Here is a 15218-nt window from a genome sequence, read left to right as displayed (position 1 = left end):
GGGGAAAAAAGTCTAGGTATTTAAATGTTGCCGGGATTTCAGTCTTCTGCATTCAGCTATTTCTGGCCTGTTTATAGCTGTCATTTTTTTTCTTTTCTAAGCTGTAAGAACTCACAAAGAAACATGAAAAAGTTGTAATAATTACTGTATTATTTAGGCAAAAAGGATGGCTATTTTTTCCCATACATGCAGCAGACATTATAACAGGAAAAGTTCTGAGTTTTCTTTCAGCTTAGCCCAGCCTTTTGGCCTGATAATGGCTTTGCAGTTTCTGTTGTCTGCACAAAACTCCTGGATGTAAATGCTAAAATGAATCTGTATTTTGTTTGGAGTGTACTGAAACCTAGCTCCCTTCTGTTCAGAAAGTTGGGTTCTGATGGCAGCTACTTATGAGCTCAACAGCTGTTTGAGATTTTTGTCTGATTTTGTCTTATACTCTCCATCTCATATTATGTGAATAGCAAATCTGAATTTTGTTTTGTTCATAAGTACCATTATTCTGAGATTAGAAAAGTAGCATGATGTTATTCCAGCACACAAAAATGAGTGGGATGTAGAACTCACAAGTGTAATAGCCAAATGCTTATATTGCTGTCATGCCAGGTAACCACATTTTTGTGGCAGAGAATGGCAAGGAGGTGGGTATGTTTACTGTGTGAAAGAATCTGCATTTACATTATTAGAAGTTCTCTCCCCAGCCCTGAGCTATCTGTTTTCCACTTTATGGTCCAAGAGAGATTGGCAACACTGCAGAGACATTTTATTCTATTATTTCAGCAGAAACAATACCTGTTATTACTCCAAAGGAGACTAACTGTCTAATGTGAATAGTGTGCTTCATCAACAGCACACACCTGCCTTTGCCAAGGCAAAGCATACGATAATTTGGGGGTTTACAAAAAGAAAAAGAAAAAAAGAGGAATTTGAAAGAGCTATTTGAAGACCTGCTGCAAATATCACAAAGCTGTCTGTTTGTGTATCTCCTTAGCGCACCTAAAATCCTGAGGTGCGTGGAGTGACATAGGAGGATTAAAGCTACGTGAAGATGGCAGGATGTCCACTGGCAGGGCTGTTTTGAGAATCTCCACCAAAACCGAAACACGTTTTTTGCTGAAGACACTGACAAGTCTTCCAGTTGTCATGAAGATCTGGTAAAGTGTGAGGCTGCAGGCCTGTTAAGTAGTCTCCACTGTCATTCCGCTGGCACTGTGTGAGTCTTATTGTGACTCTTCCCTCACTGAGAAGCAGGCTGGAATGCCATGTAGACTGAGCAGTTTCAGCAGTGGTTTGGGAGTCTCTAAAATATTAGATCAGTAGGTGAAGTCTATCTATCCCTTGATAGCACAGATGACATAACTGCCTGAAGCACCAGAAAGCCCATGCTGAATCTCTGTTAGTACCATGCAACTAGATCATTTATCCAGCCCAACAGAGTCAAGGCTCCTCAACAAAGGAAGTCTGAATATGAAGATTGTGCACCCAACAGAAAAGAAGTCTGAGCGTCAGTATCAAGCATGCCATGAGATTGTGCAAGAGCTAACAAAGGATGACAGTCAAACATGATGGGCCACAAGAGCCAATTAAGTGCTTTTAGATTTTAGTGCTTCATAGTCTGGGAGTCCACTGATAGTGGGTCCAGAACACAGACTTCACAGAATTTGCTTTTCATTTCTTAAGAACTCATTCTGATGCTTAGAGATACTTAAGAACACTTAAGGAGAATTCCCTTAATTAGTTTAGATTTATGATGGCCTTCACAATCATCTTATGCTGTAGTATTCTCACTCTCTTTCACAAAACCTGGCAAACATTTCCCTTGGAAATGCTAAATATACTATCCATTCAGATTATATGTGTTAGTCTTTTATAGAAAATCAAGTATTTCACTTTACTGCGATAAAGCACTACTACTTAGAATAAACCAGGGTTTTTTGTTCTCCTCCTCAGTGACAGCATGGGCGCACATAAATTCATTCTTACTTTGGCAAATGAACCCACTTCAACAAAAACACAGAGAAATCTGAGTGAGATGGATCAGGGAAGACAAATAATCACAAAATACTTTTCTTATGTGACAGGTTTTCTCTTGTCATCTGTCTATAAACTCTTTGATCTTAACTCTGTTTAAACATTGCTTTTTGCAGAATGACAGACTCTGGATTTCTATACCATCAGAGAACAAACTAGATATGGCTTTGTTTCCAAGTTTGAGAGCTCTCTTATGTTGGCCCAAACAGTAAATTGGTTGTTTATATACGACCAAATCTGTAAAATTCAATCTTTTTTTACGTAGGAAAATTACTTATAATGAAATTTGCCTATAAGGATAGGAGTTGCCTTGTTCACACATCCAAGATTTTAATGTATCTATAAATCCTCATTTAGAAATTCCAGCTTTTAAATGGATTTAATTACTTCTTTTTAAATCATGGGTGGTTTCAGAATGAGGTTAAATTTGTTCTTTTCCCTGAGGGAATCTGAGAAATAGGCATTTCCCTTGAGATCTTTCTGCTGTTAGGTGTCTGCTACCTGTGTGCTTTTAGGGCTATGGTTGAATCACTAAATTCAGTGGCTCATGCATTGTGTTAAACATGCTGGTGGGGTGATGTTCCATTAAGGTCATCATCTAGGTTTAAAAATAGCAATAGCAGAGAGCTGTGACTGGCCTGAAATGCTAGGCTGATGGGGTAGATACCAGACAGGATTGCAGATCATTCCGCCGAATTACTGAGTTGGCCAGCCACATGCTTATTGTGCAGGATGGTAGATCTCAGTCAGAAAAGTAAGGTATTATTTTTAAAAAACTTGGCTACTGATCAGTGATCAGAGTTTGTTTATGCTGCCTGAACAGTTGTAAGTTGTACTTGGCTCATGTGCCAAACAAGTACATTGATTGCATATGTCACTGGGCCTATTTCTACAAGCACAGTTATGAATTGCCTTGCCACTGTGAACCTCATCCTGCAGTCTTCAGTTATAGTTGCTGTCTGTGCTATGATGGCAACAAAACTGTGTGTGACATAGGAGGATCCAGCCTGGGCCTTGATGCTGCACAACAGCATGCCTGTGAATGGCATCAAGTACAGAGGCAAGCTGTACTAGGTAAATAGTGAGGGTAGGAACTGTCAGCACAACGTATAGGTGGACCAAAAGGCAGGAAAATCTGCAATAGGGGCTGAGAATCCCTATATCACAGACACCAGTCTGGTTCCAGCTTGCCATACAGCCTGGAGCTTGTTCTCTCCACAATAATTTAAAGAGTACAACAGCTCTTCGCTCTGATTGTAAAATGGTGTTTTGGACCCAGCTGAAACAGTGGCTCAAATCCAAAACTTTTTTCAGCTGAGCAGTGACAGTCTACACAATTCTTAGATTGAGCCCCACATTAGTATGGATATGAAGGGCAACTTTGTTTTTCTCAGATTCTCAGAACTACTTCTGTTTGAACTGCAGACATGCCCTTTGAAAAACAGAGAGATTTATTTATAATTGGCTAGATTTGCAAGCTTGCTTTATTACATTATTTCCTGCCTAGGGTTTCTTAATACTGAATAGAAATGATTATGAAAACTTCTTACTTCAGGGCATTTCCAGGCTAGCAGGGCTGAAGCAGAACCTGTCATTGCTGGTCCAGTTTTATTTCTGGAAAAATCTACTGAACTGAGGCAAAGTTCAAGTCCAGAAGGGGAACACATACACGCGTAACATTCATGCATGCACTTTGTGAATTTGTTCCAATCTCTCTGTCATTGGACTTTCAGTTGAAAGCCTTTAAACTGTACATAAGCAGTTCTGTTAACTTGATAACTTTTTTTTCTGTAACTTTTTTTTTTCTGTAAAACAAGTCCTGTAAAAATTAATTTATTTCTGTACCCAGGAGTCAGAAATATCCTTGCTTTTTTATTTTGCCAACTTACTGGCTGTCAGCAGAGTAAAACTGGGAATGGGGGAGAATCAAAGTCAGCATGTAGTGTGGGACTTCAGCATAAAATGTAATATGGAATCTTTACCTCTGAGCTGAGCTGTGGTACCTTATGCCAGAAAACAATACAGGCTCAGCCAGCTGAGGATTAGCTGTTATTATTCTGGCTTTTTGTTGCTAACTTTTTTATGTAAACCCATAAGGAGAATAGAAATCAGCTCACTTGAGAATATACACTCTCATAGGATGAGATGATCAAGAACTGGTCAGGGAGCTGTTGCCATCCTGTAATTTCCTCACTGTAGTATTGACATCCTTCACACACCATGAAAAGCCTGAGATCTCCAGAGCTCTGCTTCATCAGCTTCACTGCTGTTTGGGCATTTAACCACAGCTTAATGGGAGCACCTTTAGAAGTACGTAAAAGCTTCATCCAAAGTCTTTTGGACTTATAGGTGTATTTACTTTATTTTAATAGGGTTTGGGTTAGGCTGTCAGGGAACTGAACGGAGCTGCTTCTGACATTTTGTGCGGTAACAATCTGCTGTTCAAGCCTCTGACCACACTTTGACTGTCTGAAACTCCAAAGATTTCAGTGTGGAAAGTCTGTGCTTCATTACTCTGCTTAAAGTGGAAGAAGAGTAAAGTGTAATAAAAATGAGTATGAAAACTGCTTACTTCAGAACATTTCTAGACACAATGGGTTGTAGTAATCCATTTTTGTTCCTGATGGGGGCTTTCTTCCCGGCACTTTATGGATCGAAAAATGTTTCATTTCCCTAAACGCCCCAGGATATATTAAGATTAAGACTAGAATGCACTGGAAAAGGAAGTTTCCATCCCACTGAAACTTCAAAATTTCAACATTGGTTCCAGTTTCAAACTCAGATGAGAATTTGACATTTCAAAGCTTTTCAGGGAGTAAAATATTCCTCAGACTTTTGATTCACAAATGTCAGGATTTATTTCAATCTGTGTCCACGAAGTCATTGATCTGAGCTGTGGACTGAAGGCACAATATCCCTATTTGCTTCTTTGCCTACTAACCCAGCAGTATCTTCCTGGAGCTTCTTTTCATGATGAGGCTTCAACAACTCCTAGTCAAATTTATTAATAGGTCAGTGGTCTGCAAGAAATGTAGGCTTTTCTAGTTCTGCTGCTTAAGTTAACCTACTTTTTCTGACAGGAGGATCTCACCCAGTGTGCTGTATCTTGAGCATCATCCATTCCAAAACCTATTTTCTATGTTTTGTTCATACCGTGAGAAGATGTTGCAAGAAACAGCTCTGCCTTCCTTTCTGATTCAGTGTTCATAGAGACATGTTCTTATTCCCGTCATAAATAGTACTTTAACTTTTCTCTGTCTCACTTTATTTTCATAAGAGTGCAGCCTATACACTGCTTTCTTGTAAGAGTTACTAGGAAGCAATATAAGAGATTTGAAGTAATGTTTTTGATTCTGAAGCACCTAGGAATCCATTGCAAATATTACTAAGCCTTTTGCTGGGTGTAATCCTCTCCAAATGACTGAAAAAGGATTTGCCTTAATAGTCAATGGAAAAAAAAAAAAAAAAAAAAGCCATGAGTGGGGAAGTTTTAAAGTTGGATTTTTAATATATTTTTATTTCAGGCATTAGTTCAGCTAATCACTCATAAAGATTTTTTTACGAAAATACAATACATATTTCCAGAGCTTTGGATATCTACTAGGATAGATAATCTAATGGTGCTAACTAAAAATCTGCCCATAAACCCTAGGGCAGAAGTAAATTTATTTCATTTTATCAAAGTTTCTGAAAGTATACAGTTATTTGAGAGATTTTACAAAGCACAGGAAGACGCTCATGTTCTGTACCTACTATTTAAATTTTGATGTTCACAAGAAATCTCCATTTTGTTTAATACTTGCATTTGAAATACAATATTTTCCATAAAATAAGGATTTTTATGCCTTGAAGAGTGGATATTTGTTTCAAAAAGAACAGTGAACCTCAGTATAACTTTGTTTAACATCTGAGATTTTCCTAGTGGTTAAATGTACTGGTTGTGACCTAGCCTAAAATAGATCGATTTATGAATAAACTTTAATCCGAGCACAGACCATGGTAATGTGTGAGTTGATGATTCAGAAAGCTAAAAAGCCTTTAATGTCGTAAAGGCTCACACCTGAGTTTCATGTCCAGCTGTTTTTACATCCAGGCAATTCACATGTTCTTTTCAAAATGGGTAAGAGCACGTAGATTTGGACATCATTCTGGACTGAATCACTGAATGAATATAAACTGTGTTATGGACAGGTATGGAAAGGAATTTTGGCCTTTCTGTTGATATCTGTTGTCTTCAGGAGAACTCTTCTCACTCAAAGTGCTAGTGAACTAATAATGCACTTGAAGGAAAGTCATCTGAGTTGGTGGCTTAGTGTCAGACTGTTTACAGGCCACACAAATAATATTTTCTTTACAGAAACATTCATGAAAATAAAGCAAATCATTCTCTCTATGAAAAACATGATTCACTTCTTGTATGATATTCAGAAAAGTAAATCTTACATTATATCCCTGATGGATTACATATATACCTGTAACTGGAAGATTTGAATGGAGTAGTCACAATCAAGATAATCTTAACTTTGGTTCAGCTACCTCAGCATAATGTACCACAGTGGTTTTAATATGGTAAAGTATCTCCTGCAGTCTTGGTGTGAACAGTTTTTTAGAGAAATGTATCATTTTTGCATGACTATTATTCCCTTAGCCTCAATTAATTCCTCTGGAGACCTTATAACTTAAGGTAGAAGAACGGGACTGTTGACCCAGTCCCAAATGAGTAAAATTGGGAAAAGTCAAACCTACAGTTTGAAATTCAATTAAATATGATATCAATGTGATAGATAACTGAAAATGTTATTGTATCACTAGTAAATAATAGTGATGTTAGAAATGGGAATAGAATTTGCTAAAAGGAAATACCAAGTATAATTTAAGCTTACATTTTACAGGAAAATGCAGAGGAGTTGTCAAAACCACAAGTACAGTGGGCTGTAGCAGTGATCTCCAATTGTGCTCTCACAGATTTGCACAAATAAGAGAAGTTAGTCTGAATGTTTGAGTACGCAAGTTACACATGCAGATTTTAAGAGCCTGGAGATTAAGTACCCCGTATGCTCATAAGTGTTTCTAAGACTCAGCTCTCTGATTTTATCTGAAGTTCACAGATGCAGGAAATTTTAAAGTTGAAATATGCACTTTATTTTAAATTCCCTGTGTATATATATTCTCTCTGGTTAAGAGTTTTAGCACAAACTTCTTAGAAGCAGAATTTATATAATTATTTTTTCATTGCTTACTTTGCAATGAAATGCCAGAATGCTAGCAGGCTTTCTATTTTCTGATATGTATAAAGATAATTATAAACTGTATGAACTTGCTTAATTTCTTGCATTTCATCTATTTATGTGTAAAATTTATAACTTGCATCCAACAGAACAGAATTCAAACAAGAAACTTATATTAGTAATATGCAAAATAAGTTTATATCCCATTTATTTAGTTTCAAATGTATTTAATCATAAAGTTATATTTCATTCACCTAGGGTCTATATAAATTTGGGAAATTAGAGGCCTAGATTATCTATTCAAGTTTTAGAATTTTGAACAAAACAATTTACACGTAAATGTAAAACCAGTTTCAGCGTCTGATTCTGAGTTCTTTTGTTTTAAACATTCGTTCTTCTTTAATCAGTTCTTAAATAAAGTCTGAATGCAGGCTTGGACTGTGTGGAATGGGATTATTATCAAACATAATTAAAACCACATGGTCTTTCCAACTGTATAGCAGGTAAAATTTCTCTGAGATCTCAGACATGTTACTATCATTAATCTTTGTTGCTCTGTGTTGCTCATTTGTTTTATCCATCTGCTCTCCGAGTCTCTGTCTTCTTACCTACTTCAGAGATATTTCTCTTTGAAACTGGAAGCATATTTTCTGGTGGACCCTGACTGCGAACTGTTGACTATGCAAGTAAAAAAAAAACCAAAACAACCAACAATGCTGCTTTCTTTCTCTGTACTGCAAAAGCTATTGAGTACTAACCTGCTCACTATCTTATGTCTGAAACTTCCAGCCAGATTTGCTCAGCCTCTTTCATTGCTAATGTACCCTATGGCTCTCTAGGGATTCTGAGAGAGAAACTTGGTGGTAATTAGTAGCAGAGATGGATCAAGCAGTCAGTAAGTAGATGCCTATTTTGAACTGCACGTCTTTCTATCTTGCCAGATCGTTGGCTGTGACCGCCAGCTGGGAAGCACTGTCAAAGAAGATAACTGTGGGGTCTGCAATGGTGATGGGTCCACCTGCCGGCTGGTTCGAGGCCAGTATAAATCCCAGCTCTCAGCAAATAAAAGTAAGCTGTTCCTTCTGGTAAAGTGCCATCTTCACTTCTTACTAAAATATATATTTCTAGCATGTATCTTTCACTCTACTCTTCATCAGGCAGTTGAATGATCATGATTAGGCTAGATGTACTCATCATTTCTTCCCTGTTCAGGGAAGAATTAATGGTTGCTCACACTATAACTGAGGAAATGGATAGATTGTTGTGGAGAGCCATCACCAATGTATTCCCTGTTTCATTTCACTACCCTGGAATAAGCCAGAGAAAGAGAGAGCTGGTTCAGCACCCTGCTAAGGCTGTATTAGCTGGCTGAGTAGAGCCCAGTCCATGCTGTACTAAAGAGTATCTTATCCTGCCCACAGAGCAAAAAAGAAATACTGAACAGGGATGGTATTACCATCCACACACACACACATAGACACACACACGCACCAAAAATAAATAAATAAGTAATTTAAAAAAAAAAAAAAAAGGAAAGAAAGAAAAGGAAAGAAAAGGAAAAGGAAAAGGAAGAAAAAGGGGAGGGGAGGGGAGGGGAGGGGAGGGGAAGGGAGGGGGAGGGGAGGGAGGGGAGGGAACATAATCCTCATAAGAGGTTTGGGTATTTTTTTTCTGGGACAAAGCTGAACTTTTGTGGACAAAGGAGTAATTTGCATAGATTTAGGAATGGAATTTCATGTCACTATAGCTGTTTCTCCAGTGTGCACTAACAGATTTAGAAATCTCCAGGCTGCTTGAGATTTGATAGTATTTGAAGATTTTTTCAGCAAATGTCTTATCCTTCAAAAATAATTTATAATTTGTTATTTTTGCTTTGTAGTAAAATACTGTTCCTTTCTTTTCTACTACTAATAAAGGCACTAATATGTTATGCACAGTACTCACAGGTTAAAAAAATACAGTCCTCAGTCCCACTCATTTGCTATTAAAGAATGTTATGTAAGTAGAAGAGCAGAGGGCGTAGTCTTAGAGGGAGAGAAATGTGAAAAAAATCTCAGAGAATGCATTGTGGATTTGCTTTCAAAAATCATTGTGCAGAAATGAAGTAGATAATCAGATTGAAAGCACACTATGTGGCATTATACTTTCTGTAAAGATGCATGTATTTTTCCTCCCCTCCCCTCCCCCTCCCCCCTCTCTTTCCCTTTCCCTCCCCCTCCCCCCTCTCTTTCCCTTTCCCTTTCCCTTTCCCTTTCCCTTTCCCTTTCCCTTTCCCTTTCCCTTTCCCTTTCCCTTTCCCTTTCCCTTTCCCTTTCCCTTTCCCTTTCCCTTTCCCTTTCCCTTTCCCTTTCCCTTTCCCTTTCCCTTTCCCTTTCCCTTTCCCTTTCCCTTTCCCTTTCCCTTTCCCTTTCCCTTTTCCTTTCCCTTTCCCTTTCCCTTTCCCTTCCCTTTCCCTTTCCCTTTCCCTTTTCCTTTCCCTTTCCCTTTCCCTTCCCTTTCCCTTTCCCTTTCCCTTTCCCTTCCCTTCCTTTCCCTTCCCTTCCCTTCCCTTCTTTTCTTCTACTAAATAAGATTACTTTGGAATTGAATTACAGAAGTTGCTGAAAGCTGAATAAATATTTATCAGATCACTTTTGCCATAGTTGTCAAAAATAGATGCAATTCTGGCTTTACATTCAGCATCAATAGTAACAGAAAAGTAAAAATAAAATAAAAATACACTTTTACCAAGGGAATTGATAGGTTTATTTGGACCAAATTCAAGTTCAGGATCTAAAAGAAGAAATTTATCTCTCAGGATACCTGATTCATGTGCCTGACATAACATTTGCTTAGATCCCTTCATCTTTTTCACAGCTCCAGACCACTGTGCTCTCAGTTATATGGGACTCCTCCTTTCTTCCCTATATCTTTTCTGGAGGAAGCCAACTCCCCGCTAACATACTTCACACCTTTTCCCCAGAGTGTTCCACATAGCAGCTCCACAATCTGCCTCCTCAGGAAATTACCCCTAAGCCCCCACTGCTTCTGTTTTGTGAAAACAGGAAGCACAATGATAAGCAGAAATCTCACTGAGCATTCCTTTTCACATAAAGTGGGCTAGGATTTCACATGCACAGCAACAACAAGATTAGGTGAAGTATAGTTCTAGTAGCACACAGAGGCAAAAGAGACATTGAAGGAATATATGATATACAAGCTTGCATGACCCTTAAAATTCCTGATTTTACTGTAACACTGAGTTGTTAACTCTTGAGCACAGAGCTTAAGACTGAGAGACCATTAAATAATAATAAAGTCCTGTTTTTAACAAAGGTTTGTAAGAAGGCAATTAACACATTTTCTGAAAAAGCAGAATTATTGTTTTTCCAATATTTCATTCTAATAAACATGATATATACAGCAAGGAGATGATATATTTATGTTTGTTGCTTTTTTTTCACCCCAGATTGGATTAAAGCCATTTATCTTACTTGGTACCATCTTGAATATCAGTGCCAAAGTGGCAGCAATAAAATAAACAGTAGAGTATTAGCATTTAGTAAATTCTGCCAGACTTGAATGCTTGTTTTCTCAAAAATAAAATTTGAAATCTGTATTAAAATGAAAGATGTATGTTTTTGTTCATTACTGTGATAACAGCACAAACTGTGCTGAGGAGAGTTTAACCACGCTGCTTCGGAAGTCTTAGGAGGCATTTGATAAGTTGAGCAAAGATAACAGATCAGATTTTCAAAATGGAGTTTGATTAAATATTAAAATAAACTTCCCTGCTTCACCACCATGCACTTTTATGGATTATGTGATACAAATGTGAGTACAGTTCTTACAAACAGATAGTGAAAGAGGCGTAGTTCTTCTCACATGTACCACCGCCCCAAAAAATCTGTTAGTCATGCATGTTTTTTGTCCCAATTTGTAGTAATAGAAGGAGACAGAAAGGACAGGGAAAAGAGAAGAGACAGTCTAAATCAGCAGATTAGACCAGGTCAGTGTCCTCTGGGCATCCAGTCCAGTAGCCTAGCTTAGAATTTGGAATCTTTTCTAACATCATGTCACACCTTCTCCTGTCTTCCCTCAGAATATTACAAAGGTTGCTAAATTTTAAGAAATGCTGGCCAAATCAGCTTTCACAACAGCATGTACTGAGCAGCTAGTTCACTCTCAGTTTACAAAGCTACAAAGATCTCAAATACCCATAGGTACAAGATCTTGCTCTAAGACATGACAGTCTAATTGGCCTCTGTTTTTCAGGGGCTTTCTGTTAGTGAGGTAGAAAGAGAAGCAGAATTATAATAATTCTAGTCATTGTCATAAAAGATGTGAAAGAGAAGGCATATGTGAGCAGTTGGAGACTGCCATGGAGCATGGGCAATGGGTCATGGAGAAGCTGTAGATTCCAGCTGGGAAAGCTGAAGGGAAGGACAGTTTTGTTGAATATCAAAATAAACTTATGCTTCCCTGCTTCACTACAACAACCTGTTAAGGACTTGGAAGGATCTTAAGTGGAGTCATGGTGAAATAGATAGCTATTTGTTACTTTTGAAATAGTTGTAAATGAGTTGAGAATAAAGGAAATCAATGCACTTGAGTTCCTCAAAGTAGAAGATTTTTAGTGATGTTTAAGAGCAGGATTCTGTTTCAGAAATTTGTAGAGGTTTTTTTTTTTAACTTATTTCAGACACTGTTTTCTGATTTTTTTTTTAGGCTTCTATTTCACAATTTATTTGAAAACTGATGGGAATTTCTGTTTGTTTACTTCATGAATTTTTACCTTCCCCACAGTGGTCGATACAGTGGTTGCTATTCCCTATGGAAGCAGACATATTCGCCTCGTGCTGAAAGGACCCGATCATTTATGTAAGTAGAAAAAGTGTGCATTTGTTTAAGAAAGCCTTGCAAACCCGCAGTGCTCTGTTTATAGTGTGGTGTCTGGTTTCCCTCTCTGAAATCAATGATTTCGACACAGGGGTGAGTCCTGCCCTCAGAAGCTCTCCCTGGACCCAGTTACATCACTGATGCATGCTAATTTCAGAGCAAAGCCTGGCCAACATTTCAGAATCCTTTTCTCCTTGATAATTTTTCCATCATTTCTGTTTGCTTATCCTTTGGCTGGCTCACTTGGTGCCAAGTTCCTTTGTTTAAAATTAATAAAATATATCCCACAGAGTGAAGAAATATTGAGGACAGTAAAGTATAAGCTTCCCTACAGCCGAGCTTAGCCATCAGCTGCTCATGACTTTAACACATGTTTCTGTTATGATAATCTCTTTCACTCCAGTAGATACACAGACAGAGAAAATTACAGTGAGAAGATCAACAGCAGCATGTAGATGTCAGACCATGCACTTTAGGAGTGATGTTGCTCCAGAGAGTGAAGCCCCTTGACTGCTGCTAGCCCATCATTTGGTAGCTATAACACATTTTCCCTACTTTGCCTGACATGGAGCTGTGCATCGCAGAAGCCCCTCTGGGAGAACAGTTTAAGTATTTGAGAGTGTGCAGGAAGAGCTGAAGGCAAATCCTTTTCTTTCCTGGATAGAAACTCCCTGCAAAAGAAACTCTTACTTTCCAATGCAGTAGCTATTCACAAACTGCTCTTTTTTTTTCATTGGCAGCAAACACAGTAATGTTAGTAAAAGGGATTTGCTGTAAGGAAAAAAAAAAAAAAAGCCACAAACCAATGCCTTGGGACAGTACTGCGTAACATCTCAGAAGTACAAATTATTGTCAGGCAAATAGGACTGCCTTTCTCCTTTTCCAAAACTCAATAATGCCTTTTCTGCAGCAAGGACCAGTCAGAGCCCTATCTGCTTATCAGTGTAAATACAATCATGAGAGTCAGCAAAATCACAAAATCATTCCCAGACTTCTTTTGCCCAAAGTACTTACTCAGAGTGGAAAGATAAGGGGTGGTTTTTCTGTACTGCTCAGTGTACAGTGCTTGTGTTGAGAAAGCAATAAAAATGCCATAATCCTTTAATGATTGTTTTGATTTAAAGCTATGAATAATGATCAGAAAATTACAGTTCATAAATTAAGAAAAAATATGTAATGTTTTTCTTCAAAGATTTGCATGTACTTCAGTTTTAAGTAGACCTCTGGGCACACCAGCACTCTTCCAGTATGGCTGCTATTACTATCCCAGTAAACGGTTTGCATTCTTATTTTCTCCCCTCTCTTTTTTCTTGGTATAGACATTCTCTTCCTAGGTAGAAAAAAATTCCTTTTTTTCTGCTTTTATTTTTTTTTCCCTTGTGAAATTGACCTGTAAGACAGCTTAGAGAGAGATGAGAATGCAGGACATTCTAACCTAAAGCTGTCTGCACTCAGGCCATATCACGTTTCAGGACAAATAAGATTTGAATCAGCAAGGTCTGCCTGAGTCATTGCTTAAGATTTAGATGAACTGCTCTCTGTAAACATGAATAAGTCCAGATACGTCTCTTTCTTGTTTCAGATGTCTCCATGAATCTTTCAGTTCAACCATCGAAGGATTTTATATATGTATGAGCTACAGTCTATTTGGGGATGGGAGTATTTTGCCCCATGAACTTTGGTTGTGGGAGAAGTCAACAGGAGGCCAATTACATATACACAAGTCTTAAAACCATCTTTATCCCTGATGCATGCAGTCCTGTCCAGAAATAACTATAAAGCCAAGTGTGTCACAAAGCAAGAGACTAGTCTTCCTGAAAACCAAGGAATTCATTAATATGGAGCAAATTCTTACTGACTGCCTCGGCAACATCCTTCTTGAGTTAATTCCCATGACCCATCCTGGAAACCAGCTTAATTACTGCTGTTATCTTCTTTTCCTTCTAATTGACAACTTAATACATGCTGATGAAATTATTTCTCCCATTTAAACTCTCACAAAATATTGTTCCATCACAGATTAATAGTATGGCCCCATCTAGAAAATTTTGTGTATAACTTCACAAATACATTTGAAAGGATTACAGCTTTTCATTACAAAATGCACCTTCACTTTGAATAATTATACAAAACAGCTTATTGGTGGACATGCTTTAGGGAGTACTCTGAACTTGATGGGGAGGTAAACTTGATGATGGACCAGGTCCGCATTGTGATTATTAATTTCCATTTCAGAAATGATTTATGTAATCGCTAATTTAAGAAGAAAATCTACATCATTACCCTACAATTTTTATTTATTTATTCTGTTCTCAGTTACTGTTGTTTCGAATTATAATGCTCTGGATTCTTGTTAATTTGTTTGCATTTGTCAGATTTGGAAACTAAGACTCTCCATGGTGTTAAGGGTGAAAACAACCTCAGCTCCACAGGTTCCTTCATTGTGGACAATTCCAGCATTGACTTCCAGAAGTTTCCAGACAAAGAGATACTGAAAATATCTGGGCCTCTCACTGCAGACTTCACTATCAAGGTGAGGGTCATCAACCAAATGTGCTTCTTAAAGCAATATAAAATGACAAACAACACAAGATTTAGTAGAGAGATAAGAATTTTATTTTATTTTATTTTGTTTAATTTTCCAGTAGATATTTCCCACAAAGCCAAATCCAGTTTGGTTATTGAATTCTGTTTGTAATTCTTCATAACTAATTATCTGATGAAAGCTTCATTGAACACTCTCAGAGAAGAGACCAAGATGAACTCACTGCAAGAAATGTCAGATTACTTTAGAGATTGTATGCAGTTTGTTTAGTTTATGACAAAAAGAAAGAAAGTCCATTATTTTTGTCCATAATTTGTGGGATTTATACCAGGGTAATTACATAAAAGACTATTAGAGAGTGGAGAATGGGATCCCCAACTTCCAAAGTAAACGGGGTGACTTTGATAGGAAAGTCATTGTGTCATTTCAGAGTTCTGCTTTGTGTTTCATTGGTAATAAGAATCAAATTGTTTCCTCCCATTAGACCATTTCTATTCTTCCAGGTAATATAAAACACATTGCTGGAAGCAATGCACACA

General features: G+C 37.7%; 1 protein-coding gene across 2 annotated transcripts in view; it reads left to right on the top strand.

Annotated features, from left to right (window-relative positions):
• The window catches only part of ADAMTSL1 (ADAMTS like 1), a 352419-nt gene that overhangs the window by 225259 nt on the left and 111942 nt on the right, over positions 1 to 15218 (top strand). For both annotated transcript variants that reach the window (XM_052701099.1, XM_052701100.1), the window contains 3 exons: positions 8198 to 8324; positions 12042 to 12116; positions 14510 to 14667. In XM_052701099.1, coding sequence (XP_052557059.1) covers positions 8198 to 8324; positions 12042 to 12116; positions 14510 to 14667 — 360 coding nt within the window. The remainder of the gene's footprint in view (positions 1 to 8197; positions 8325 to 12041; positions 12117 to 14509; positions 14668 to 15218) is intronic.

The sequence above is a fragment of the Tympanuchus pallidicinctus genome, unplaced genomic scaffold (genome assembly GCF_026119805.1).
Source record: "Tympanuchus pallidicinctus isolate F22 unplaced genomic scaffold, pur_lepc_1.0 scaffold4, whole genome shotgun sequence".
NCBI classification, from domain to species: Eukaryota; Metazoa; Chordata; class Aves; order Galliformes; family Phasianidae; genus Tympanuchus; species Tympanuchus pallidicinctus.
Note: the sequence above shows the minus strand (reverse complement) of the source record. Positions and strands in the feature narration are given on the sequence as shown.